The sequence below is a fragment of the Baudoinia panamericana genome (genome assembly GCF_000338955.1).
Source record: "Baudoinia panamericana UAMH 10762 unplaced genomic scaffold BAUCOscaffold_6, whole genome shotgun sequence".
In the NCBI taxonomy this organism is placed as follows: domain Eukaryota; kingdom Fungi; phylum Ascomycota; class Dothideomycetes; order Mycosphaerellales; family Teratosphaeriaceae; genus Baudoinia; species Baudoinia panamericana.
In genome coordinates this window covers 590,493-616,887 of record NW_006911262.1, presented here as the reverse complement: position 1 = coordinate 616,887, position 26,395 = coordinate 590,493, and the positions used below count along the sequence as shown (strand labels likewise).

The following is a 26,395-nucleotide window of genomic DNA, read 5'->3' as shown; positions in this document are numbered from 1 at the left end:
CCAAACTTAAAAGCACGTCGCGTGTCCGTGCCAAGCCATCGTCATCCGCAGCTGCCACCAGGCAAGATTATGTCGCTACCAGCGCCGAGGGGCGCCTTTAACTTCATCATTGACACAATGCACATGATGGAACGGAAAGTGGTAGATGCAGCGCCTGCAACTTGTCCACAGTACCAGAGATGAGCTCGATTCTTCGCCAGATCGTAGCATCTCCGAGAGTCAGACATGAAGAGGCAGGGCTCGACCTGTGCTATGTAACGGACAACATCATTGCCACGTCCGGTCCGGGTTCTTCCTATCCGCAGGTGGCATACCGCAATCCACTCAAGGACCTTGTAAGGTTCCTCGACGCCAAGCACGGCGAAGACTGGTCGATATGGGAGTTTCGGGCTGAAGGCACCGGCTACGATGATGACGACGTTCACGGCAGGATACGGCATTATCCATGGCCAGATCACCACCCGCCGCCATTTGCGCTAATACCGCTGATCATGGGCAGCATGCGAAATTGGTTGAAAGAGAAGGATAGCAGAGTTGTGGTTGTTCATTGTAAGGCAGGCAAAGGCCGCAGCGGGACGGTGGCATGCAGTTACCTGATCAGTGAGGAAGGCTGGAGTCCCGAGGAAGCGATGCAAAGGTTTACTGAACGCAGGATGCGACCAGGCTTTGGCGCTGGTATCAGCATTCCAAGCCAGAGGCGCACAATCAGCTACGTTGATCGGTGGACGAAGCATGACAAGTTGTATGTTGAGAGGCCGGTTGAGGTGTTGGAGTTGCACATATGGGGTCTCAGGGATGGAGTAAAGATCGCTGTTGAAGGCTACGTGGAAGAAGGCAAGGTCATCAAGACTTTTCACACGTTTCAAAGATCTGAGAGGGAGATCGTCCGTGGCTCAATAAGCAAGGAGACAGGGCTCGCTGACGCTGCGCGAGACTTCGTGGGACGATCAAAGAAGCGAAACTTGCAAGCGCGCACCAAGGATAACGACGACGACGTTCTTGATGAAGTCAGCAACCCGGGCCTTGACCGGGTCGGAAGTGATCTGCTTATGGATGCTGGAGGTGATGTCGTTTTCAGACCTGGTACCAGAGTGGTGCTCCCGTCCAGCGACGTCAACATGGACTTCGAAAGGAGAAACAAGACGAAATATGGCGGCTTTACCATGGTTACTGCCGTCGCTCACGTCTGGTTCAATGCTTTCTTTGAAGGAAGGGGACCGGAGCAGGGTGGCAAAGCCGATAGCTCTGGTGTATTCGAGATTGAGTGGGATGCAATGGATGGCATCAAAGGCAGCTCAAAGAAGGGTATCCGAGCCTTCGATCGCATGGCTGTTGTCTGGCAAGCAATTGATGTCTCGAGACAGCGAGGAGGCAGCGAAATCCGGCCGCCGGCTAAGGGCGAGGCCGTTGCGCAAATGCGGCCTGCCACTGAGAGGCAGACTGACGATCATAGTCAAGATAATGAGAAGAGGCTCGGTCTGCGAGAAGCAACTGCAGAGAGCGCACCCATTAGCCGCGCAAGTAGCGTGACAGAAATGACGCATAACGCACGCGAAAATGAAGTGCAGGACGAGATTGAAGGAGTCAAGTCATGCTCTCAACAGGGAGACATTGATGGAACAGCAATATCACAGACTGACGGTCTTGTCGCCGGCGCCGTAAGTGGCGTGCAACACCTGAGTACTGAAAGCCTGCCAGATGGTCAGCCGGAGGCTGAGCTGGCAAACAGTCATAGAAGCGCTGTGGGAAGTCTACACAAAGCGTGGAAGAAACAGCATACGGTGTCCTGATAATTTCTCGAGATTGAATACGTTCGGCACACGATTCTTCCACCATCGCCGCAAAGATTACGCAGGCAGGCCTAGAGAGGCGCAGAGCGCAACGGGCTTGATGACTGTCGCTGCCGTACGATTGCCAGCAGGCGGACAACGCGCAAGACGAAAGCGATCATCGAAGCTGCTGTGACAGCCCTGAATGCTTTCGGCCGCACAAGTGCTGTTGGAATGAAGAACGTCGGCTACCTTTACGGCAGAGATCCGCTGCCATGCGGACTAGCATCAAGTTGACGCCCCTATTGGTCGCGAAATGACGACAGCATCCCGTGGGTTGTCCAACTTCTTGTCTCACAGTCTACTCGTCGCCTTTCGCTCTCTGCTCCAACCCAACATCAGCGTGGGGCTCAACATTGTGCGCTTTTGCTGGCTGCTCTTTCTTCCATTCTTCAATCACCCTCCCCGTCACCTTGAAACCTTCCATACCGGCCGGCATACCGCAGTAACATGCTGCCTGCAATATGGTCTCACGTATCTCCTCTTCTGTGGCACCATTGACAAGAGCGCCGCGAGTGTGTACGGCGAGTTCGGTGCTACGGTTAAGGGCACACAGCATGGCAAGGTTGAGCAAGGAGCGTGTCTTGAGCTCCAAACCGGGACGCGACCACACCCAGCCCCAACATGCCTCGGAGACGTACTGGTCATGATGTGAGCTGAAGAGAACGACGATACCGATTCGCTTCATAACTTACCTGCTGCATTGGCCGTGCAAAGTCATTGTCGGCTGCGTTCAAAGCTTTGTCGACGTACTCTTTGCCTGCAACCTGATACCGCATCTTGATGCCCTCATTGTAAAGGACCTCGTGAGCTTTTTTTATCTCCTCCGCGCTGAACTTGTCCGACATGATGGCTCAAGCAGTGAGAGTGTAGGAGGTACAAGAGGCGAGTCTCTGACAAATACTTACTGTAGAACAGCACCTCTACGTTTCAAACGAGAGCATTGACTTACAACATCTCAGAGCCAGCCCCGTGCGAGATCGGAAGGTCACTGGGAACTTTCGCGACTGTGGAGCGTCTGCGGGGTACATACAATTCCGGGGCAATGATGGAGCGTTGGAGATTGCTTGGAATGGAGCATGAACTTCGTCAGCCGGTGACAGTCAACCTCTCTACTAAGACATAGATTACGTTCTGATTTGCAGCTCAACCACGAGACCGTGCCGCCATGGCAGCCAACGGATCGAAGCTGCTTCCACCACCAGTCGCCGGTCAAAGCTATGTTACCGTCTCTCCAATGGCAGGCGGTTTCATTACACTTGCAGACCGATTCTTTGTGTCTCCAGCCGACCCAGAAGGCAAGAGAACAGTACCTTCTTTGACCTCTTTGGTCACGCATCCAGGGTCATCAATCTATGGCGCCGACCCGTCCAAGCCTTTCCGCTTGATGTTCGACTTGGGGCTACGGAAGGCAAGGGAGCGCTATCCCGAAGTCTTGCAGAAACACATTGATGGCCGAGCTCCGTTCCATCTTGCACCAGGCGTAGCTGCACAGTTACACCAAGGTGGCCTTAGCGCAGCCGATGTGAACCTGGTGATGCTGTCTCATGTGCATTATGACCACCATGGAGACCCTGAAGACTTCCCAAACGCGCAGTTCGTTGTCGGACACGGAGCGCTAGATGTCCTTCAGCACGGCTTAGGCGCTATAGCATCGCACCAGCACTTCGTGCCGGGTACGCTTCCCAGAGACCGCGCCAGTGAGCTACCGAAACCTGCAGACGGGACGAAGTGGAAATCAATGGGTCCTTTCCCTGCAACGCTGGACCTCTTCGGCGATGGGTCCGTCTTTGTGGTCGACACTCCCGGTCACCTACCCGGGCATGTCAACCTTCTATGTCGGACAAAAGCTCGCTGGATACTGCTTTGTGGCGATGCATACCATGATAGGCGCTTATTGACTGGAGAGAAGGAAATAGGTACATGGGACGGCCCACATGGCAAGCTATGCATACACCTCGATAAAGAGGTCGCGGCGGAGAGTATTACGCGTTTGCAAGAGTTCCAGAGACTGGCGGGAGATCAAGTCGAATTGATCGCTGCGCACGAAGACGATTGGTGGAACAAGAACAAGCAAAACGCTTTCCCTGCCACGTTGTAATCGCGCCAGGCCTCCAAACCAACGTGCGCCTAACCCACTGCAGCAATCTCGCCACCACCGTACTTACCTTCCGGGCCGTCGAGGTGGGCGTCGAGCACGGCACACCTCCCGCTCTTCACGGCTTCCACAGCCTGTGGTAACATCTTCTGTAGCTGTTCGACGGTTCCGGCGTGCCCAGCCCAGCACTTGCCACCCGAAGCTGCCTTTGCTATTCCACTGTAGTCTGGCGTGGGGGCAAAAGAGATGTTAAGCTCGCGGTTATCGACCTTCGCACCCTGACCGTCTGGATGTACTAAGAGGAGAGATTTGCGAGGAGCATTCCAGCCTGTCAATACGTTGTCAGCAATCGAGCAACTGCAAATCGGGAGGCTTGCCCGCTTACCTTGATTGTTGAGCACTATGGTCAGCACAGCAATGCCATATCGCTGCGCGATCCAGTATACACTCCCAGGCACTGAGAAGAGGTACGTTCCATCGCCTACAACCTGACACACGAACTTGCCCTTGTTGGTACCACCGTGCTCGGCGTCCGTTGCAAGCTTGATACCCAGCGCGCCGCCTCCAGACCACCCCAACCCACCGCCACCACAACCGATCCAAGAGCCAGGCAACGTTGCTTGCACTTGATCTGCAACGAAGAAGGTGCTGGTCACGGCTTCAACCGCCCATATGGTGTCTTGCGGACAGGCCTTCCTGACTTCGGACATGAGATATGAGCAGCCGAAGGTGCCGTTATCGGCGGGGACGGCGAAGGTAGCGATATGTTCGAGTCTCTGCTTGTATGACTTCTCGAGTGCTGATTGCCGATCTGAGAGTGTTTGGCTAGAAAGCTTGTCGGATAGATGGGAAGTGATGTGTTCGGTGATTTGTGTAATGGCTGTCTGAGCGTCTGCACGGTAGGTTGCGCAGGCATAGACGTAGAAGACTGGCATCTGCTGCTTGAGGGGATCGACATCGATATGGATGACTTTGGCGCCTTTCTTGGGCTTGCACTGGGTGGGTATCCACGGGACGTCAACATCGAGCAGCAGTATCACGTCTGCAGTCTTGATGGACTCTTCAACTCCGTACCTGCAACTCAGCCAGGCTGGGTGATTGGCGGGAAACGACATGTCACTGCCGGCAGTGTCCAGTACTTTGAGCCCTTTGATGGTATCTGCGAGCTTCACCAAAGCCGCCGGGGCAGCATGGTTGCGCCCGCTATAACCCGTGATCAACAGCGGCTCCTCTGCGCCGACTAGAGCTTCCGCCACGAACTGCGCTTGCTTTGAGGTAAGGCCTCCAAGCTCCGCTGGACCCCAGCAGGACTGGTCAAGGTCGTACGGCTCGATATCTTCTTCCATCGCTTCTCGCGCACCCACAAGATAGACGGGCCCTTGCGGGTGGCTGGTAGCAAAGCTCAATGCCCGATTGACCAGCTGCTTCACATTCCGCCCCCGCTTAATCTCGCCAGCATACCGACAGTATTGCGCCACAATGGCCTTCTGATCAGGTATATCTTGGATCCAGTGGATGTACTCTGTTCTTGAGCCCCTGTACTCGCCTTCAATAGTGTATGGTGAAAGTCCAGCGAAGATGAAGACGGGTGCTCGCCCACAGCTGGCATTGTGTACCGCCGCTCCTAGACCTTGCGTTCCAACGTCTACGTGTACGATGACTGCTTGCGGCTTGCCGCTGAGACGGGCATAGCCGTCTGCCATCGATAGCGCCACCATTTCGTTTGGACACGTGATAATGCGTGGGAAGGCATCCTTCCGCTCCTTCTGGCCTTTGACAATAGCTTCGATGATGGAAGGGTGGTCGGAGCCAAGGTTGACGAAGCAGTGTGTTACGCCGGCCTGTGCACAAGGTAAGTCTGGGTTGTCGCGATGGATGCTGAACTGGTGGCTCTTACATTCCATAAGGCCTCGAAGAAGGCGAATGAAGCTGTATACATGCCTGCTGTCTGCCTTTAAGCGAGAGGTGTTCAATGTGTCTTCGTTCTTGCAAGCATATCGAAAGAGAGGGAGGATTGTATGAGAATTGTTACGCGATCTCACCTCCTAAAACCGACTCGCGTGGCCGTTAGTCTCTACTACTATGATCCCTCGACCGAAGGATGGAGACGGAGGCCACACCTCGGCGGCATTTGCTTCGGTGAAGTCGAATGGGAACTGTTTGCTCGAGCCGCAGTTCGCGGGGTTGAACCCCGCGCTCGGAAGGTTTCCGCTTGCTTTCGGTTCTGCCGATTGCGGACGGCTCTAATATGAATGTTAGGGGCAGTTGAGAATGCGGCAGAACGGCTTGCGTAATATATACTGTTAATCAAACTTTCAGGAATAGTCAAACCGGTCCGGCATCAAGACCGGTGCGCCCAGCGTCCAGCCAAAAATGCCGTAGCACACCCACGAGCTGACAATCTTCACCCAACTCGCCCAGTAGGTGCGGCCAACAGGCACAAAGTCACCCTTCTCGATATTCTTATCGCCACCAATGTTCTGCGTTAGGAGTGTGGCCACCCATGCAGTGGCGAGCATGAAGATGACGTGGAACAGCGCATAGTTGTACTGCGTGCCGTTCTTCTCATCGTCGTTCTTGTGCACACCAGTACGAGGATCATCCTCGTCCTCGTCGTCCTCGTCGAGCGCTGAGGCGGGCAAGACACCTTCTTGCACTGCGCGACGCAACGCCTCTTGGCGCATAGCACGTCGACTCTCGGGCTGCGTGTCCACAAGCCCGTGGCTGTCTTCCTCGGTGTCGACGGGTGAGTAGCCAGCGGGCTTGCCAGTCCCAAGGGCGAGGCCGTAGGTTGCAGCGCGAGTAGTGGTGTATGCACATGTGACGAACGTGACAATTGCGCCAATAATGACGCTCGCTGTGCGTGTGCCCGTCGCTCGCACGAGAGGGTTGCAGTGCTGGTCGTCTGGCTCCATCGCTACGGCACTGAAGGTGAGGTAAGTGCAGTAGATAGAGACTGTCGCTGCTTGTGCCAGACCGGCGCGCGGGTTGGATGCTTGGACGGCGGGATGAATGGAGATGATGCTGATGGCGAGGAGGAGAATAAGATTGACCTGCAGTATGTCAGTTCAATCGAGTTTACTTCTGCAACGAGTTTCGCTTACAGTGATCGCTGCTTGGTTCATGCTGCATCCAGAGTGTGCAAAGAAGATGTACATCACGACAGTCATCGCGATGCTTCCCAGATACATGCCCAGCGTGCTGCCAATTAGGATGCCGCGCCATAACCCAGAGTCGGTGTCTTCAATCTTCTCAATGCAGTATTCGGCAAAGGTATGCGCCAAGTCGACCAAGAGCACCAGTCCTAGGAGCAGAAAAAGAACCGCACCAATCAGCGCAACGTAGTTGCCCCAGACCTCAAAGAACCGATTCGGGATCAGAAAGGTGACTACGATCAAGGCCACCCAAGCAATGATTTTCGGACCCCAGAAACCGTTTTGTATTGGTGCTCGCTTGTCTCTGCTATTGTTCACACCCAATAGTAAGACTGCCAGGATGAAGTGGAACAGCCCAAGAGCGAAGTTCACGCGGTGCACAGCCGCAAACCCAAAGCATGCATTGCCTGCGCAGTTGATGGAGACATAGTCGAGGAGGACGTGCTGTAGTCGTTTCACGGCCCAGTCGGTGAGCATGAGCCATGAGAGGAGGGAGTTGGCGAGGAGGATCAAGGCGTATGCGATTCGGGTGAGGATGGAGTTCTGGCAATTGCCGCATGCGCTGCAAACGGCGGAGCATGTCGCTGGATACAATCAGTATGCGCGTAAACCACAGACGGTATTCTACTTGGTGTCGGCGTACCTGCACCGCAGCAGCTTGCGGCGAACGAGAGCAACTACAAATGCAATCAGCATGCGCTATGTATTTGATGGTCGCGTGACCACTGTGAACGTACAGTTCCCACCGACGGGACAGCCAAAAGCGGGATTGACAGTAATGCGCCCATGCTCGCGGCACGATCTTGATGTGGTGTTGTAAGCGAGAGAAGTGATCTATGGTGATGCCTGGTTGGTGACGCCGACGGTGATGGCGATGGCGGCTGTGGAGGTGGCGCGGAGAAGCTGCGTATGTGCCTTAGGCTAAAAGGCACGCCGTACATGTACTGTAGTGACGTTCACTGACATCGGCAACCACAGCCGAGACACGGAAGATAAGGTAGGCCATTGGCCGATCAAGGAAGGTGGAACACGCTCCTCATCCGCTACAGTTTCGTGTGACGGGGCACATCGGCTGCCATCACCAGTCCATGTCCCTACTCATGCTTCCTATAGTACGGTAGCGTCGTAATCTCGAGGCTCCTTAGCCTCCACCACTCGACACAATGCGTCAGCCACCTAATCCTGAGCAGTCACACCGCACCATACGCATCATCTCCGTCGTCGCAGCGACTGGTATCGCACTCAGCTGCGGTACCAACTATGCGTACTCAGCATGGGCGCCGCAATTTGCCGAGCGCCTCAACCTCAGCGCAACCCAGCAGAACCTCATCGGCAACTTTGGCAACATCGGCATGTACGCTGTAGGCATCCCTGGCGGCATACTCATTGATTCGAGGGGGCCAAGATGGGGTGTCCTCATGGGCGTGATAGCTTTGGCTTGCGGATACTTTCCCTTACGAGCAGCATATCTCGGTGGACCCGGCAGCGTTGGCATGCCCGCCTTGTGCTTCTTTGGGTTGATGACGGGCGTGGGTAGCTGCACAGCATTCAGTGCGGCGCTGAAGGTGTGCGCGACCAACTGGCCACGCCACAGGGGGACAGCTACGGCGTTTCCGCTGAGTGCCTTTGGATTGAGTGCGCTATTCTATACTGGCATGAGCGCCTTGGTCTTCCCAAACGACACTGCAGGCTACCTTCTATTGCTTGCTTGTGGCACCACCATTATGGTGTTTGTAAGCATGTTCTTCCTTCAGATTGTCCATTCCGCCCCGCAATATGAGAGTGTACCTTCCCACGACCGGCCAGACTTAGTCAGACGAGACAGCAACCGCCTACGGCATACTCACAAGCACAAAACGTCGGACACTAAGAGGACTGATGGCGAGCCTGTCTCGGAAACGTCATCGCTTGTTCCTTCTGACGCGAGCAGTCCGGGTGACGTCGAAGAGCAGAAGCAGCACAACCATCACCACGGACCAGACATCACTGGCTTCCAGCTACTACGAACGCCAAAGTTCTGGCAATTGTTTATCATGCTTGGCCTATTATGCGGCGTCGGTCTCATGACAATCAATAACATAGGGAACAACGCACGCAGCTTGTGGCATCATTACGACGATAGCGCATCTCACGACTTCATCCAAAAACGGCAACTAATTCATGTCTCTCTGCTCTCTTTCTGCTCTTTCCTGGGCCGGCTGAGCTCGGGGATCGGAAGCGACTGGCTGGTACACCATCATGCGTCACGATTCTGGACTCTGGTAGCGTCCGCGCTCATCTTCACCACTGCGCAAGTAGTTGCGCTCACCCTCGAGAACCCGAACCAGCTCTTCTGGCTATCCAGTCTCACAGGGCTGGCTTACGGTTCACTCTTTGGCGTCTACCCAGCGCTGGTGGCTGACGCATTTGGCCCATCCGGCATGGGCATTAACTGGGGTGCTATGACGATGGCGCCAGTTGTGTCTGGCAACATCTTCAACCTGGCATACGGGCGCATTTTGGACCAACATAGCCATTTCCGCGGAGATGGGGAAGGTGGCGGTGAGAGGCTTTGCGAGGATGGTAAAGATTGTTATTCAAGCGCTTACTGGCTCACGCTGGTAGCGAGCGCGGTCGGCGTGCTTTGGGCGCTGTGGTGCATACGGCAGGAGAAGTTAGAGAGAATAAGGGAGATGAAGGAGGATGGAAGGAGAGAGCATGACGGCTGATTGCACCTCAAATGGGTAAGACACGGGTCGTGATTATGGAAGAGAAGGCTCTTTTGCCTTCACGCGAGAACCTCGAAGGCGGTGCAATCCAGCACCAGCTGCGTCTGCGGCGTAACGTGGAATTGAGCGGCACATCCCGGTCGAATGTGCAGGATACTCATCAAGGATCAAGGTCTTGTGGCTGAAGCTGCTCATTCGTAGGCGATGTTGCACCCTCCGACCAGTCGTGGTCGTGTTACCCGATGTAGGAGGTTATTGCGGTGCTCTTCTAAAGACTGCAACCTCATATAGAACAGCTGATGAGCTGGCAAGCTGGCCACTAAAGACTTCCTCGGCAGCGACAAGGCGGCATTGCCGATCACTGTTACCGAGCCGTTGACGGGACGTGCCGTAGTGAGCGCGTCAACATACACCGCAGTTGCAAAAGAGATAGAGATGGAGTACATTATTCTGCTTGCTAGCCTTGTGAGTCGCACTGCCTGTTGGGCAAAGACCCTTTGCTTTCGACAACGACGTGCACTCGCGTTCCGTCGCCTTGGTCTTTGCAATCAAGCAATCACCGTCCAGCCAACCGGTTCATCCGCGGAGAGCGTCTCGCTGATAAGGCTCGCACGAGTCACGCCCGGTGGCGGCATCATGCAGCTGTCGGCGAATCTTCCGTGGCCGAGGTCCTCAGCCAAGCAGTCGCTGGTTCACTGTGTGGTGGAACATGCCGGTGAGGCGTTCACGCTGTCAAGGTTCAAGTTTGTTCTGCTTCCATAGCTCGTGTCCTCGGTTGCTGCGCCTACGGGACTATCACGGATGACCCGGGAAGATAAGGACCTAGACCATCCGAACAATGGAACGCGAATGTTACACGCCTCGATAAGACGCCCGAAGACCTAACGTCCCGACGAGTCTAGAGTTTGACGAATCGTTGCCTGAGCAGACCTAGTCGCTGCCTTATCGTTTAGTGCTCTTAAACGTTCGGCCTATCTGACCTCTGACTGCCAGACAACCTTCCCTTTTAGGACTACTATCGAGATGGATGCTCAACAGGCAGCAGACTTTTCGGCCATCGTTGCCTCGTTCACAGAGACCGCAACGATGGTCCGAACAACGTTCACCTAGCACTGACAGCTTCCTATTTGGGCAGGAGCCCACACCAAGCATGGCTGCCATGTGCTGCTGCAGGACGCCTATATATGTTCTCGGATAGGTCCTGAAAACGGCGTAAACAGCATCGTCCTGTCGCACTCGTTCTCCCCCCAATTGATTCTCGCTTGCACCTAGACATGGCGTCCTATCAAGCGTCTGCTGTCGACATCGACAATGAGAAGAAGATCGATCCGATCGACGTTCCCGAGACGGAGGTAAAGGCCGGTACTGTCATCACTACCACCGTCGATGAGGACGTCAAATCCACCGACGGTGACGATGCACTTCTGTTTGCTGGCACTGGTGCCAACCAGTTCGATGAGAAGTACTACCGGAGACTGCGATGGAGAATTGTATGGCGCCCTTGCTCGTAATTAGGCAGTGCCTGCAAGACTGACTCATTCATTGCAGGACTTGCATATCATGCCGATCTTGATCTTCATCTATTTCACCCAGTTCCTCGACAAGAATATCTTAGTAGGTAGACCCGGAGCACATGTCTGAATCTCTTTAACTTCATGCTGACGGCTGTGCAGTCCTACGCGTCTATCATGGGCTTCCCGGTCAAGGGTATCCACTACAACGACGTTGCTCAAGCGTTCTACATGGGCTTCCTCGTCTGGATGTTCCCCACACAGTATATCGGCCAAAAGCTACCCCTTGCGAAGTACCTGGGAGCCAACATCATCATATGGGGCGGCGTGGTCATGCTCCACGCTGTTTGCCATGACTTTTCCGGCTTCTACGCCCTCCGCTTCTTCCTCGGCACGCTTGAAGCTTCTGTGACACCGGCTCTGATTCTCATAGTGAGTATGTGGTACAAGCAAGACGAGCGCGCTACTCGCATCGGTTGGTTCTACGCTGGAAATCTCTCAACGTCCATTGTTGGTGGCGCTGTCGCGTACGGTGTCACTTTCTACAAGGGTGCCATCGCGCCATGGAAGCTCCTCTACCTGATCCTCGGCGCACTCGCTGTGTTCAATGGCATTATTGTCGTCATCTGGCTCCCCGACTCGCCCATGACCGCTCGCTTTCTGTCGAAGGAGGAGAAGATAGCCGCCCTCGAGCGCGTGCGTCTGGATCAAGCAGGCACGCATAATAAGCACATCAAGCGCTACCAGATCAAAGAGACCTTCCAGGACATTCGCACCTGGATCATGTTCTTCATCATTATGACCATAGGCATTCCGAACGGTGGCGACTCCGCGTTCAGCAACATCATCACCAAGAGCTTTGGCTGGACGTCTCGTCAGTCGCTGCTGCTCAACATGCCGCGTGCTGCGATTGGTGGCTTTGCCGTTGTTGCCGTCGGCTGGCTTTCTGACCGTCTGCACGACCGCATGACTCTCATTCTCATCTTCACCCTACCAACACTCATCGGGATGGTTATCATGACAACGATGCAATACTCTGGGAAACGTGGGGTTCTCGAATTTGCACAGCTCATTCAGAACCTCTCGGCTCCATGCTTTCCGCTGTGCTACGCCTGGAATGCCTCCAACATTGCTGGGCATACCAAGAAGGTCACCGTCAACGCCTTTACACTCTTCACCTTCGGCGTTGGGAGTGTCGTTGGCACGTACATCTTTCTTCCTGCAGACGCTCCAGGCTACATTCCTGGAAAGGCCGCCATCGTTGTGTTGACAGTCTTCCAGATGGCACTGTGTGCTGCCATGGCTTACGTTAACATTCGTTTGAACAAGCAGAAGAAACTTGCATTGGAGGCGCTGATCACGGAGAACCAATGGTCTGAGGAAGATATACAGAAGGAGAGGGAGAAGGCTGCTTTCCTCGACCTAACGGACAAGGAGAACGTGTTCTTCTCATACACGCGATGATCGACGCGATTGGTCCGAATCAATAGAGATAGATGACTAGAGCAACACTACGTGGAAAGGGTTTGACTTGATAGTTAGCGTTTGTTCGCGAAAGACACGGTGTAAGGCACAATCGTTGACTTTGTGCTCTGTGTATGCTTCATATATCGCTTATTCATGGTCATGCATGTTTCGTGAAGTCGAAAGGAAACCGGCCAGCTCGGAGAAGCGCACGGACACCTGATGATGTCTTCGAAGCTGAGACATGACCTTAATGAATTCTTCACTTGTTTATGTACTTACACTCCTGCAGGAAGTGCCAATTACATGGAAGCTGGAGCAAGAAGATACTACGGCTGAGACAGTGACTGCACGTTTGGGCGAACGAGGCGGACAGTAGGGGATGACAACCTGCGCGGGTAGTGAGGCGGCGGTTCAGTAGATGCTAGAGCGGGTCAAGGACTGCTTTAAGTCTGGAGCACAGCAGTCACGAAGATGCGCGCAATCCGTACAGACGAGCAGGCGCATGCTGCACTCCGCTTTCTGGCATCATGGCAGCGTCGACCTCGATCTGCCTCCGTGGGCGAACGGCGTGTCCCAGTCTCCTTCCGACTTGCCACTGAAGCGATACGATGATCAGCAGCTTCCTCAAGGCTCAACTGCGAGGAATCGACAGAGGGCCACTATATGGGCGACACCAGCGGATGAGGTCTTTCTCGATTTCCTGTACCCGCCACAAGCCTTGGCTATGCTGAGAAGAGCAAGCACGCAGAACACGGAACGTTGGGAGAGACGCAATGCAAAAAGACTGCCGGAAGGCTTTGTTCAAGCGACGAGGAGCTACACCTCCCGGTCGTATGCACAAGCTGCGCAACAAAGAAGACAAGAGCGCGAACAGCAGGAGGACGAGCCAGACATTGGCATAGCTGTATCGAGCAGCGGGCAACAAGCTAGGCCCGACCAACTTCACCAACGCCTAGAACGCCTCGATCAGCCGATCGGAAGTCCGAATGGTCTAGACGCCGGCGCAGTCATCCAGGAAGATGCCTTCGACGATGACGGCGCTGTGCCGCCTTCGCAAAGTGCTGCCGTGGCATCCAACAACACAGAGTGGTCACCCACCGACTTGGCAGACTCTCCCGCAGACCTGGCCGAAACGCAGCATACCGGCCTACGGCGACTGCGTTCTATCCTCGCCGCCTCCATCCAGAAACTTGGGACCGTCGAAACTGCTTTGGAGCTCTATGATAATCTTAATACTTCGGACAAAGACGATCGTCTAAAGACTGAGCTGCTCATCTGGCTATGCAACAACCACGGCCAAGATCAGGATGGCCAAGTTCGCTGCATGCAGCTCTACCAATCAATACAGATTGAGCGTCGAAGTCTACCAGTGTATGTCGCTGCCCTCTCGGTCTATCTCCGCCGCGGTCTCCACGTTCAAGCTGTCAGGCTACACCGGGAAGCGTTGACTAACATTGAAAATGGCGATCAAGTAACGAAGGCATTCTTCGAGTATGCAATCAACTCTCATAGATGGCAGCTCGCAATCAACATTGAGGCACAGTATAGACTTCTTAAGGTGCGAGAGATGCCTGCGGCGGGGAAGAGATTCTGGCTGCAAGTGTCACAGATCCCAAGGCTGTTGCCGAAGGCGCTTGCGCTTGCTAACCACGCGCGCGCATTGAAACGCGCAAAAACGTTCAGCAACAATACGCGACGATTCTGCGCCCACCTCTTCGCAGAAGCATTGACGCAAGAGTTCCGGGGACCAGCTCTTGCTACGTCGCAGCCGGCATACAAGCCGTCGCAAATGCCAAAGAAGTCCATTGGGCGGCTTTTCGCGTACTTAAAATATTTCGGTCCGGACGCGGCTCGCCTTTACGAGACCATGATCTTGGCGTTGCTCGAACAGCAGGATCCCGCAAATACATACAGACATGTCCACCGCATCGTCTCCTATGTCTACGAACAGCTCCGACAGACGAAGGCCATAATCTCCCAGAACGTACTTCTGGCGCTGTTGGACCGTCTTTTACGGTATAACAAGGACAAGCAGCGCCAACGTCCAGAAGCCTACAAGAGTATCAGGGTCGCCACCATCATCAACACCTGGGAGCTGCAATATGGGAAGCTGAGCAGCGCAGCAGTAAAGCTTCTCCTCGAGACCTACTCTGCCTCTGGTAGACTCGAGAGGTTTCAGCAGTGGATGCGATATTCTCGAGAACACTACCCTTCCTATAAGGCACAGAGATCTGTCCTTGTCAACTCCATCTACGTTCATGCCCGCCGAGCCGACTTGCATGCCGCGCGGATCGCATTTGAAGAGGCCGTCGAGTTGACTGCTGCACAAGGCGAGCAGCTTCCACTGAAGTGCTACAACGTCTTGATCCACGCCCAGTCCCGCGTGGACGATTTCAAAGGCGCATCTGATCTTCTGCAAAGCGTGATTAAGCGAGGGATGCGACCTGATGAGTTCACCTTTCATCCCATCATGCAGATGCTTGCAAAGCGTGGAGATGTGGATGGCGTCAGAGATTTGTTGATGCAGTATGATGCACTTGCACAGAAGAAGCGTGAGGTGGCCTTCACCGGCAGTCTTATCACTGCTCTCATCAACCGTGGTGAGATTGACGAAGCTGAAACCGTGCTGAAGGACGCCATTGTCGATGTGAAGACGGCCAAAGTTCGTGGCAGCCTTACTGGAAGCTTCAATATTGTTCTGACAGGACATGCATTACGTCGAGACACCGATGCCACAATGCGCGTCTATCGCTGGATGATGACAGAAGGCATCCGCCCGGATGCTGGCACCTTTGCTGCGCTGATACAGCTTCAGGTTCGCAACCGGCGGGCAACTCAAGCTTTGGCCATCCTTAAGAAAGTCATGAGGAAGCATGGAGTGGTACCTAATGCTTTCCATTATGCACTGGTCATGACTGGCTTCGTGAGGGTTGGGCGTTACAATGACGCACTCCGAGTCTACGATCATATGAAAGCCCACAATGTCAAGCGGACGCCAAGCTCGAATATCGCATATTTGAAGGCGAAGGCTCTCAAGGAACACGCGGAGAAGTTGCACTCGGCCGGCTCTGATACCCAACCTGAGCGGCTGGACGACACCATTGCAGAGCTGTCGAGGATGCTTGGTATGGCAGACGGCGAGACTCTAGCATTAAAGCAACCCTCACTGGATGGCAGGACGGCCATGAGCGATTTAGCTGATGTCTCTGCCTCGCATTTTAGCTTCCTTATCTACATCCATGGCAGACGGCGATGCTTCCAGGCGGTCGAAAAGCTTTGCCGTCATGCTCGGAAACTCCACGGAGAAAGTCCAGTTGAGTCCGGAGAAGCTTACCAGACAGGCTGGAGGATACCATTACAACTGCTTGCGGCGCTGATGTCTGCGCATCTACGTGCAAAAGAATACGATGAGGTGGAGCGCTGTTGGAAGTTGGCCAAAGAGCGCGCTGATGACCTGACAAGACCGATGCAAGTACCACCACTAGAAAGGCAGAAGGAGCAGGGGAATCTTGCACATGAGACTGAGCAAAATACCATGTCATTCCAGACAGATGCCTTCAGCGATGCGGGGGAGGTTGGCTTCTCTTTCACCGAATTCCAGGCGCAACCCGACAAAGCACCTACATACAGCGTCGCACAAGGGGAAGCAGAGCCGAAACAGGCTTCAGTCGTCACGGACAAGTCCACACCATCACTACCGGCACCCGTTGCTGGCCGACAACACATCCTCGCACGCCACTTTGGCTTCTACTTGCAAGCTCTTGCGGCTCAGTCTCGGACTGCCGACATCTTGTCGAGCTTTGCGAACCTGATCGGCCAAGGCTACGTCCTGGACAATTTCACTTGGAACCTATTCGTCCGGCTACTCTGCAACACGAATCCTCCCCTCATCTTGCTGGCGTTCACGCTTGTGGAGCGCTTCCTAATTCCGCATTTCCCAGGTTGGGCACCAGTGTCGCGTGCGTATGTCCCCAACCCTAGCGCCCGTGCAGAAGGCCTAGAATACATTCGAGCGCGCCATCTCAGGCCCGGACAACTCATGCCACAGTACGAGACATTCGTCGTTCTCGGCTCAGCTTTGCTGAAGCTTAGGCAGCTAGAGGCTGCAGGGCGCAAGGGTTTGCTCACAGGTATAGAAAGGTTCGACAAGTATGTGGGCAGCTTCAAGCTGGTCAGGGAGCAGGCACCTAGGACGCTCTACGCTGTGCAGAGTATGCCGAAACGGAACGACGCGCTACAGACTCGCTTGTTGGGCAGGCGATAAACATTTGTGGGGTCGCGGAACAGTGTATAGTAGTCTATAGCGCGTAATGTCTGCACTATCGCGCCTTCCTCCAAGGGAAGGGCCAGGCTGCCCAACATTTACAGAACCCGCAAGCGTAGGCGTATATCTTTCATCCGACCACACTTCTTCACGTCGCAAGTTAATGCTTCCCCTTCACGCCTCTATGATACTGCAGCCTGTGATTGCAACAAATCGGAACAAGCGGACCGACGGGAACCAAGTCCTGAGCGCCCCAGCTATGTTAGGGAAGATGCATGCTCAGTCAATCAATAACAAGCAGTCAAGTGCTGGCAGAACTATGCGGCTATCATCATCGGTACTATGTCTTGATGCACCACCAGTAATGTATCCTTCACCGGCTGCAAAGGCAGCAGTCGATGGATGACCTCACTAAAGCATCACTTTCTGGGAGCTGTGCCGTCCTACACCGTCCCGCCCCAACACAATGCCGCATGGCCACCCGCGAAGGAAACACTATCTCGTGAAGTTCCACGACAGGGGGATGAGAATGATCAGATCCGTGAATGTTGCAACGAAGACGAAGCCTTCGCGACAAGGTTGACATGCGCAAGTTTCGCCTTCTCCGCCCTTTTTGACGCCACCAAGCCGCTTGGCTGTTCTTCAATCACTTGATTGGATCTATCGTTATCCAGCATCTTAGTAGCTTATCGAGATCCAATAACCTACTCCACGCGGGAAGACTATAGCTTTTCTTTTTAGCTCAGCCTACTTTCTTACTTCAGCGTCAGAGTAGACGTCAGTTAGGAAGCAACAGTGTTCAACGTAGCATAGTTTACACGGTATGTTCAACGAGGCTCAGGCTGCCACCGGCCCCTAGGACGGAGTACAAAGGGTAGGCGCACAACATTCGATTCGTACATGGCTTCCCTCGCTGTTATGGCGGCCTCGGCTGCTCAGGTTGAGCGAACGGACGATCAAGACGGCCCGCTTCCATCGGATGCAAACCGAGAGGGAAGGCGAAGCTACGATATCTTTGAGAAAAGGCCATCGATCTTCGGCAGACGCAGCTCCTCACATCGGCGGCCGTCTCAACCACGACGCGGGTCAATCATACTGGAGCGAACGCCATCGGGACGAAAGAGGTTCTGGAAATTCCGTCTTCGCGAGTGGGACGAGAACGACGAGGAGAACTGGTGGTTCGCCTCTACTGCTATCCCGTTACTGGCGGCCACGCTCGGCCCCCTGGCGAACGTCTTGAGCATTGCTGCTCTTGTCACTTACTGGCGGATGTGTTTGTCACCGGATGCCGATAGCACCAATGCAAGCCAATGCCCGTATAATGGCGACCCCAGCTCATTAGTCACCCAGCTCGCGGGTCAGACGTACCGCGATCCGCGATGGTGCTTCAACTTGAATGTTGTAAGCCTTGTGGCAGGCTTTGTTGGCAACATATTCCTCCTCTTCAACTTCACCAACCGTATTCGATACATCATCGCGCTTCCGGTGACCATCATAATGTGGTATATCGCAACCGGCATCCTCATTGCTCTCACTGTAAGCATGGAAGTTTATGTACCGCCTGTCCGACCGCAACAAACATACACCCAGGGCTTCTGGTATGCTGTCCTTGCCGCTTGTGTATACATGATCTGCTCCATGCTGCTCATGATCAACATGTTAGGCTACTTTCTCGGCCACTACCCACAACGTTTCGCTCTTACGGAGTCGCAACGAACGCTTATTTTGCAGACGATGCTGTTCTTTGTCTGGCTAGCTGGGGGCGGTGCAGTGTTCTCTCGGGTGGAGAGTCTGTACGGCACTGGAGGTCAGGACTGGAGCTATGTGAATGCACTGTACTTTGCGGATGTGTCTATTTTGACTGTTGGCTTTGGCGACTTATATCCTACATCAAATGCCGGGAGAGGATTAGTCTTTCCGTACATCGTCGGTGGTATCATTATGCTGGTAAATGATAGCCCCTAAGACTTCCTCCCGACCAATTGCTGACGATAGCATAGGGTCTCATGGTATCTAGCATCACCAAATTTGCATCCGAGCTCGGCTCAGAGAAGATCATTCGCCGTCACGCCGAACGCAATAGGATGCGAACGGTGTCGAGAACGGTAACCTCCTCGCTCGAGCTTTCAGAGCACCAACGACCAGTGCTTTCGGATGGGAACAGACCAGTCATATCCGCTCCTATTCCCGTACCGCTAGAGCCACGCCAGAAGACTATACAAATTGTGGATGATGCCGACGATGCGAAACCGCCACGGCGCACGACCACTGGCTTCCAGAGCCTTCGTCGCGTGATGTCGTTTAATGCCCAGCCAGCTAGGACACGGCAGCCTCGTTTGATCGTGCTGCGCAAGGAGAAAGACCGGTTCGAGGTCATGAGGCATATACAGGAAGAAACCAACAAGTTCAAGCGCTGGTACGGGCTGGCGATGTCCATACTTGCTTTTGGCTTGCTGTGGTGCTGTGGAGCTGCCATCTTTTGGGTGTGTGAGCGCTATGTCCAGGGGATGACATACTTCGAAGCTTTGTACTTCTGCTACGTCAGTTTGCTGACCATCGGTTACGGCGACCTCGCACCGAAGAGCAATCCTGGAAGGCCTTTCTTCGTGTTCTGGTCGCTTATTGCCGTACCAACTATGACGATTCTGGTGTCTGATTTAGGGGAGACGGTCATCGAGCGTTTCAAGCGCGGCACTTTCCAAATTGCGGACTTGACGGTTCTTCCGAAACAGGGCGCATGGCGTGAGATTGTCGAGCGGTATCCTTGGCTTCTTCGCTGGCTTCAGCAGCGGAAAGAGAGGAAGGAGAGAGAGCGACGGCTCAAGGAAGGCTTCCAGCTTGGACCAGACCCGGAAGAGGAGCCGCCTCCACCGACTCTGGACGAGCTGGCAAAGGAGGAGCCTTCCAACGACGAGCTCGCTCGAAAGTTGCCCGGTATGATCAGGAAGGTAGCGGACGATATGAAGGATACACCGGGCAAAAGGTATACTTACGAAGAGTGGGTAGAATTCACTCAACTGATCCGATTCTCGGCTCAAAAGGAGGAAGATAGAATCACAGATGATGAAGAATATGGCTTGATTGAGTGGGACTGGATCGGCGAAGACGGCCCTCTAATGTCGAAATCGAGCGAAGCAGAGTTCGTGCTGGACCGGCTGTGTGAGAGTATGAAGCGGTACATCAAGCAAACCACCGTGCTGCCGCCGCGGCAGGATGATGAGCGCAAACCTTTGCCGTCCCCTCCTTGGCGGGCTGGAAGTGAAGGTGGAAGTCCGCGAACACGTTCGCCACGCGGAAAAGTTCGTCTGGATGAGAGCGAGTCTGGCAGCTCGCGCACGCAGGTTCCAACGCAAGATGAGCGGCAAGTTGAAGTCAGTGATGATAATCGGACACGACCAGGACGGCTGGATAAGTCCAGTAGTGTTGCCTAGTATGGGAGACTACTCGATAAGTACGACATGTGTATACACTTCAGAATTGCCAGCCAAATCCAGTGTTCATGAACCGAGTGCCTATTCGGGTCAAAGGGGACCCTCGTGCATTGCCCTCGGTATCACTCAGCAAGCAGCCCGGACCAGACTTCGGTTTCTGAACTAGATGACCTCGGTGCGGGAAGTTTAGAAAGTCTACTTCTGGAGACAGTCCACGTTCGACTCGTTGATTCTGTGTCCCTAATACCAGATGTTGTTGATTGGATTGCGTCTTCCTTCTGGTCGTTCTCCCTCCGCTGTGCTCCCCAAATCTGCTACTGCGAAAATTTAACACACTGTTACAGTGTTACTCATACGCCGACAATAACCATGGGCCGAGGCGTCATCAGTAGCGCCATGCAGACTTCGCGCTATCGGTGACCGGCTTCTTCTCCACCAACCCTCCAACCTGGATGCCCCACCTTTCCCGCGGTCTCACGTACTGGTACAATTTGCACTACATGTAGCCTTGGGATCGCCAGGATCCGGTGGATGCTATAAAGCTAGCGAGCTGCTCCTCACGACACAAACTCGTACCTTCAATTGTGAAATTCGCCTACTGCATAATCTCGTGCCTCTGCTCTTCGAGCAGACTGCCGCGATCCAACAAAGGTAAGCCACTATCGCCTTGACCTTTTAGCTTGCCTCTTGGCGAAGCTTCTCCAGCTACGGAAGAGCGCAGGCTCTACACACAAGCACTCTTGGTGCTTGGTGGAGAGAGAGTCTCGGAGCTTGTTATCTAGGATATTGACGGACAAGCCTTCGTTGACAGTGAACAGCGCAGGATGGCGACGAACGAGAAGTACAACGCATATGGGGAGCAGGAGCAGCACCTGGAAGGCGTCAAGGTACGTGCAGTAGGCCTCTTAACTTCTTCCATACCATGTCGCTGATGGACACAAGTCCTCCACGGACGAAGCGCCCGAGAAAATGTCGGTCGGTCGTTACCTAGCCACGCGGCTACCGACTTTGAAGCCACCGATGGATCGAGTCGAGAATCCCTTCTCGCTCTTAGCTACGCTCAGCTTGAAGCAATGGATGTTCTTCCTATGCGCTTTCTTGGCATGGACATGGGACGCTTTCGACTTCTTCACCGTCAGCCTGACAGTGTCAGATCTTGCCGTCACATTCAACGGTGAGCTTGTCGGCAAAGATTCGATGGCCTCAGCCAGTTTTCTGATGCAGCGGTGTAGAGACAACCAAGAACATCACTTGGGGTATCACGCTCGTGTTGATGTTCAGGTCGGTGGGAGCAATCATCTTTGGCCTGGCGGCAGATCGCTACGGGAGGAAGTGGTACGTAACTGACCAGAATAACTCGACTCCGCTGTCTCAGGCCTCGCTGACGGTTCTTTACACCACTATGTAGGCCTTTCGTAGTGAACAACCTTCTGTTCATTGCGCTCGAGCTTGGTACAGGGTGCGTGAAAGACCGTTTCTGGATGATCTTGGTCGTTACTGATCCCATACTCCAGCTTTACGCGCACTTACCGACAATTCCTTGCGTGTCGAGCCTTGTTCGGCATTGCTATGGGTGGTACGGACTTTCGAATCCTAATCTATGCCTATACCATGTCGCTAATCGGCCCGTGATGCTTTCAGGTCTTTATGGTAACGCTGCCTCCACCGCGTTGGAGGATGTCCCGGAGAAGGCTCGTGGGATTGTGTCCGGTATGCTCCAGCAAGGCTACGCCTTCGGCTACCTTCTGGCGACAGCCTTTGCCCGTGGTCTGGTCAACACAACACCGCATGGCTGGCGGCCACTCTTCTGGTTTGGAGCCTGCCCACCGATACTCATTATTGCCTTCCGACTCTGCTTGCCGGAGACCGACACTTTCATCGAGCGTCAGCGCGTCCGCGCCGCAGGCGACAATGTTGGCAAGACCTTCCTCAACGAGGGCAAGGTGGCGCTCAAGCGGCACTGGCTTCTCTTGATCTACCTAGTCTTGCTGATGGCAGGCTTCAACTTCATGAGCCATGGTAGCCAGGATCTGTAAGTGCTATTGTAATCTTATCATGCCGTCACTGAGGACTGACAATCCATGTGTACAGTTATCCCACCATGCTCTCGAATCAGTACAATTTTGGTGCCAATGCGGTCACCGTGACCCAGGTCGTGGCAAACTTAGGCGCCATGACAGGCGGCACCATCGTCGGCTACCTGTCGCAGATGTTTGGACGCCGCTTTTCCATCATCTTTATCTGCATCGTCGGAGGCGCACTTCTCTACCCATACAGTTTCGTGGGCAGTAAAAGTGTTATCGCAGCCGCCTTTTTCGAACAATTCTGCGTGCAAGGCGCTTGGGGCGTGATCCCGTAAGTGAGATGGATGTCTGAAGATAAGATAAGTCACTGACAATGCAATAGCATCCACCTCATGGAGCTGTCTCCGGGCAGTTTCAGGACCTTTGTCGTCGGCACCTCTTACCAGCTTGGCAACCTCGTCTCTTCGGCAAGCAGCACGATTGAGGCTACAATCGGCGAGCGGTTTCCATTGCCACCAAAAATTGCTGGTGGGAAGAAGATTCTTCGCTACCGATACGGTATCGTCATCGCGATCTTCATGGGCTGCGTGTACGCGTACGTGATCGTCCTCACCATTTTGGGACCAGAATACAAGAATCGCAAGTTCGACATTGCGCATGACGATGACCTTCAGGAGGCCGCTGGTCACGATGCAGTCGAGGCGGTAGCACACGGCTCGACAGGCCACCGACACGGCTCCGACGACGAGCAGTTCGAGAAGGCCTAGGACGGTGGAGTGACTACCGGGACAATGACTGATCATTTCGTGACATGATGGTTGTGATGAGTGATCTCAGCCAACATGGAGTTTGCAGATTGCATAGTAGCCATGTGAATCGCCTTTCGTCTTTTGCTTCCACCATCGCATCTTCGTCAACAATTCAGGACCTTCTATTTGACGGAGCCTGCGCTCAGGTTCATACGCCGGACATGACAGCTTTTCCGCTTCTTTGCAGTTGGGATTAGGGTTTTCACCTCTGTGGTTAGGATTCGTGCACGAGCCAAGTCTCATAGGGCGTGAGATGTAGTCACCTTCCACGACTTCACCTCACTTGTTCCTCTTTTCACCATACAAACATCGACAATCGATCTCTTCAATCTAACGTTGCAACTAGAGGACTTTTCTTCAAGATATCCGCAGGGTAGCACCCATCTACATTCTGATGCAACCTGGCCAGCATATTATGGAGGGTCTGGACCCACGCACAGCACGGAGCAAACTTCGCTTTCGGAAGGTGTAATCTTTGCCTGCAACTTGGCAGCATGCGCTGGCGGGACCTTTTCGCCTTCAAAGCAGCCACTCCCTGTGGACTCCTGCACCATAGCGCTGCGTTAATCGTCCGGCGAATTACAAGCACACGGCCTACATCACGCGCCAAGAGTAATGTCGTCTTATAAGGAACGTATCATTACGAGAAGCCATTAGGAAGCCAGCGATGTCTCGGCTCTTCCTCGTGCCGCTACCCCGCCAACGGGACCAAGCTTCTAGCACGCGATGAATGCATCAAACTCACTCTGTAGGACGAACCCAAAGTGCGACTTCCAGCCGCAACACCGTCTCTGAGACTTGGTGGGAAGTACTCGCTCCACGGCAACACGGACGTTCCCCATGAAGAGTATGGTCCAAAGCTCGACTTTGAGGGACCGTGACGGAGCGTCCGACGTATCGCGTGTGACATGATAACTGTGGGTTCTAAGCCAATCAGAGGCTTCCTGATTATCGCGGCTGGTCCCTCCACACGCGACGAGGGGGAACTGCAGGCTTGATGCGGTTTAACTCGGTAGCAGCACGAGCATCAGCGCTGCGAGGTGGTGTCAAGGGTCGAAATCCTTTATCTCCCAACAAGCAAGTGCTCGCGAAGCGCACGATGAGTGGCGTGCTCGTGCGGCGGGCCTTATGCTCTGATTGATATACGACGTAACCCGCTTGCATTTCTTCCTGTCCGTCTCCGGATCGCACCTCGCCCTTTGCGCGTAAAGTATCATTTATCATGGCTACATCTACATATCCGCAAGAGCCTCCTGCGGCCTACCATGGCAATGGCGACTTCACTGACAAGGGTCACATGTATGATGAGAAGGCCGGCGGCGCAAGGCCCGGGAATGGCCATGAGTACGATATCCAGGAGGGAGAGGGACAGCAGCTTCATCGCTTGCTCAAAGGGCGTCATATGCAGATGATTGCAATCGGTAAGCTACACCATCACTTCACGGCGAGATCGAGCGTCAACTGACGGATCCTGTAGGTGGCGCAATTGGTGCAGGTCTCTTCGTCGGCTCCGGTAGTGCATTCTCACACGGCGGGCCAGCCTCGGTTGTCCTCTGCTTCATCATCATTGGCTGCATGCTTCTGCTCGTCATGCAAGCGCTTGCGGAGCTCGCTGTGATGTACCCTGTGAATGGCGCCTTCTTCACCTACTGCGTCCGCTTCATCAACCCGGCCTGGGGTTTCGCTTGCGGTTGGGATTATGCCATCCAATGGCTCACCATCCTTCCGTTCGAGATTACCGCTGCTGGCCTGACCATCGCTTTTTGGCCGAGAGGTGCAGAAGTCAACATTGGCGTTTGGGTGGCGGTGTTCCTTGTGGCACTGTCAGTCATCCAGATCTTTGGCATCAGAGGCTACGGAGAAGTCGAGTTCGTGCTCTCCACCATCAAGGTATTGGCGTGTACGGGATTCATCATCCTGGGCATCATCATCAATTGCGGCGGCGTACCGAGTGATCCTCGCGGTTACATTGGTGGCTATTACTGGCATGAACCCGGCGGAACTGCCTTCAGGAACGGCTTCCAAGGCTTCTGCGCTGTCTTCGTCACGGCTTCGTTCGCTTTCGGCGGTACAGAGTTGACTGGTCTTGCCGCTGCCGAGGCCGAGAACCCGCTCAAGTCTATCCCACTTGCAACCAAGCAGGTGTTCTGGCGCATCACCTTCTTCTACGTGATCTGTCTGCTCTTGGTGGGACTGAACATCCCCTCCGGTTCGGATTTCCTCCTTAACAGCTCCGGCGCCAACACCAAGTACAGCCCTTTCGTCTATGTCATGACACTCGCTAACATCAAGGTGTAAGTGTGGAAATCGACAATATGTCCGCCCAGATTGGTTGCTAATGTTACTATTTCCACAGGCTCCCTTCAATCTTTAACGTCGTCATTACCGTTTCCGTCCTGTCCGTCGCCAATAGCTGTTCGTTCGGCAGCACGCGTACTCTCCAGGCGCTCGCCGCGCAAGGAATGGCACCGAAGTTCTTCTCCTATATTGACAAGCACGGCCGCCCATACTGGTGCGTTGTCTTGCAGCTTGTTTTCGGCCTGCTTGCTTTCTGCAACGAGGCCACCAACGGCGGCCCCATCTTCTTCAACTGGCTGCTCGCGTTGTCCGGCCTCGCCAACTTCTTCATCTGGGGCAGCATTTGCTTCGCTCACATCCGCTTCCGCGCCGGCTGGCAAGCGCAGGGCCACAGCCTCGCCGAGATCCCATACAAGGCGCCGTTCGGTGTCTGGGGCTCGTGGACCGGCCTCATTCTGAACATGCTCTGTATCATGGCGGCCTTCTACAATGCACTCTACGGTGTCGGCGGCACCCCGAACGCGTCTGGCTTCTTCCAGTCTTTCCTCGCTGCGCCCATGATCCTTGCACTCTATCTGTTCTGGAAGATCTATACACGCGATTTCTCTCTGTTCATCGCGGCGAAGGACATGGATGTGACGAGCGGCATTCGCATGAACGTGCAAGAGCTGATCGAGGCCACGAAGGGCCAGGAGGCGGACCTGACGTGGAAGACGTTACCAATGCGAGCCCTGAGATCGCTGTTCTAAATTAGTACGGCATTCCGTGTGGAACGGTCGGCAAGAGCATGGGCGTGCAAGG

General features: G+C 54.3%; 10 protein-coding genes across 10 annotated transcripts; 7 read left to right on the top strand and 3 right to left on the bottom strand.

The window, feature by feature from the left end:
* Positions 1-38: 38 nt before the first annotated feature.
* BAUCODRAFT_474719 (uncharacterized protein) lies at positions 39-1,960 on the top strand. The gene has a single exon (XM_007678321.1). The coding sequence runs from the start codon at positions 180-182 to the stop codon at positions 1,788-1,790; it is 1,611 nt and encodes a 536-aa protein (XP_007676511.1). The 5' UTR covers positions 39-179; the 3' UTR covers positions 1,791-1,960.
* A 170-nt stretch (positions 1,961-2,130) lies between these two features.
* Positions 2,131-2,677, bottom strand: BAUCODRAFT_122436 (uncharacterized protein; the record flags this gene model as incomplete). The annotated part of the gene is made up of 2 exons (XM_007678320.1): positions 2,131-2,469; positions 2,525-2,677. The coding sequence occupies 2 exons, from the start codon at positions 2,675-2,677 to the stop codon at positions 2,131-2,133; spliced, it is 492 nt and encodes a 163-aa protein (XP_007676510.1).
* A 917-nt stretch (positions 2,678-3,594) lies between these two features.
* Positions 3,595-6,065, bottom strand: BAUCODRAFT_33783 (uncharacterized protein). The gene is made up of 3 exons (XM_007677887.1): positions 5,825-6,065; positions 4,313-5,768; positions 3,595-4,255 (listed from the first exon to the last, which is right to left on the bottom strand). The coding sequence occupies exons 1-3, from the start codon at positions 5,864-5,866 to the stop codon at positions 3,960-3,962; spliced, it is 1,794 nt and encodes a 597-aa protein (XP_007676077.1). The 5' UTR covers positions 5,867-6,065; the 3' UTR covers positions 3,595-3,959.
* Positions 6,066-6,201: 136 nt separating this feature from the next.
* On the bottom strand, positions 6,202-7,934 carry BAUCODRAFT_108071 (uncharacterized protein). Its single transcript, XM_007678319.1, has 4 exons — positions 7,820-7,934; positions 7,726-7,759; positions 7,032-7,666; positions 6,202-6,980 (listed from the first exon to the last, which is right to left on the bottom strand). The coding sequence occupies exons 1-4, from the start codon at positions 7,868-7,870 to the stop codon at positions 6,243-6,245; spliced, it is 1,458 nt and encodes a 485-aa protein (XP_007676509.1). The 5' UTR covers positions 7,871-7,934; the 3' UTR covers positions 6,202-6,242.
* Positions 7,935-8,056: 122 nt separating this feature from the next.
* Positions 8,057-10,008, top strand: BAUCODRAFT_474691 (uncharacterized protein). The gene has a single exon (XM_007678318.1). The coding sequence runs from the start codon at positions 8,246-8,248 to the stop codon at positions 9,788-9,790; it is 1,545 nt and encodes a 514-aa protein (XP_007676508.1). The 5' UTR covers positions 8,057-8,245; the 3' UTR covers positions 9,791-10,008.
* A 1,191-nt stretch (positions 10,009-11,199) lies between these two features.
* BAUCODRAFT_53060 (uncharacterized protein) lies at positions 11,200-12,759 on the top strand (the record flags this gene model as incomplete). Its single annotated transcript, XM_007678036.1, has 3 exons — positions 11,200-11,280; positions 11,339-11,404; positions 11,464-12,759. Coding segments are annotated over 3 exons (1,443 nt in total), but the record flags the coding sequence as incomplete, so codon positions are not given.
* Positions 12,760-13,028: 269 nt separating this feature from the next.
* On the top strand, positions 13,029-17,357 carry BAUCODRAFT_33780 (uncharacterized protein). Its single transcript, XM_007677886.1, has one exon. It carries the CDS (start codon positions 13,187-13,189, stop codon positions 17,030-17,032), a length of 3,846 nt encoding a protein of 1,281 aa, XP_007676076.1. The 5' UTR covers positions 13,029-13,186; the 3' UTR covers positions 17,033-17,357.
* Positions 17,358-17,932: 575 nt separating this feature from the next.
* BAUCODRAFT_24205 (uncharacterized protein) lies at positions 17,933-20,463 on the top strand (the record flags this gene model as incomplete). The annotated part of the gene is made up of 2 exons (XM_007677799.1): positions 17,933-18,979; positions 19,033-20,463. The coding sequence occupies 2 exons, from the start codon at positions 17,933-17,935 to the stop codon at positions 20,461-20,463; spliced, it is 2,478 nt and encodes an 825-aa protein (XP_007675989.1).
* Positions 20,464-21,432: 969 nt separating this feature from the next.
* BAUCODRAFT_70264 (uncharacterized protein) lies at positions 21,433-23,254 on the top strand (the record flags this gene model as incomplete). Its single annotated transcript, XM_007678113.1, has 7 exons — positions 21,433-21,637; positions 21,696-21,798; positions 21,872-21,922; positions 21,978-22,039; positions 22,105-22,495; positions 22,555-22,818; positions 22,870-23,254. The coding sequence occupies 7 exons, from the start codon at positions 21,433-21,435 to the stop codon at positions 23,252-23,254; spliced, it is 1,461 nt and encodes a 486-aa protein (XP_007676303.1).
* A 1,339-nt stretch (positions 23,255-24,593) lies between these two features.
* On the top strand, positions 24,594-26,343 carry BAUCODRAFT_69625 (uncharacterized protein; the record flags this gene model as incomplete). The annotated part of the gene is made up of 3 exons (XM_007678069.1): positions 24,594-24,717; positions 24,774-25,590; positions 25,653-26,343. The coding sequence occupies 3 exons, from the start codon at positions 24,594-24,596 to the stop codon at positions 26,341-26,343; spliced, it is 1,632 nt and encodes a 543-aa protein (XP_007676259.1).
* Between the last annotated feature and the right edge of the window lie 52 nt (positions 26,344-26,395).

What these genes read in the sequence shown, in the direction of transcription:
- BAUCODRAFT_474719 (XM_007678321.1), top strand. Translation starts at nt 180, where the DNA reads ATGAGCTCGATTCTTCGCCAGATCGTAGCATCTCCGAGAGTCAGACAT.
- BAUCODRAFT_33783 (XM_007677887.1), bottom strand. Translation starts at nt 5,866, where the DNA reads ATGTATACAGCTTCATTCGCCTTCTTCGAGGCCTTATGGAAT. An exon ending in TCTTCGAGGCCTTATGGAAT is followed by an intron (nt 5,769 to 5,824) that starts GTAAGAGCCACC and finishes CCTTGTGCACAG; the next exon opens with GCCGGCGTAACACACTGCTT. An exon ending in CATAGTGCTCAACAATCAAG is followed by an intron (nt 4,256 to 4,312) that starts GTAAGCGGGCAA and finishes ACGTATTGACAG; the next exon opens with GCTGGAATGCTCCTCGCAAA.
- BAUCODRAFT_108071 (XM_007678319.1), bottom strand. Translation starts at nt 7,870, where the DNA reads ATGGGCGCATTACTGTCAATCCCGCTTTTGGCTGTCCCGTCGGTGGGA. An exon ending in CTGTCCCGTCGGTGGGAACT is followed by an intron (nt 7,760 to 7,819) that starts GTACGTTCACAG and finishes TTGCATTTGTAG; the next exon opens with TTGCTCTCGTTCGCCGCAAG. An exon ending in CGCAAGCTGCTGCGGTGCAG is followed by an intron (nt 7,667 to 7,725) that starts GTACGCCGACAC and finishes GATTGTATCCAG; the next exon opens with CGACATGCTCCGCCGTTTGC.
- BAUCODRAFT_474691 (XM_007678318.1), top strand. Translation starts at nt 8,246, where the DNA reads ATGCGTCAGCCACCTAATCCTGAGCAGTCACACCGCACCATACGCATC.
- BAUCODRAFT_33780 (XM_007677886.1), top strand. Translation starts at nt 13,187, where the DNA reads ATGCTAGAGCGGGTCAAGGACTGCTTTAAGTCTGGAGCACAGCAGTCA.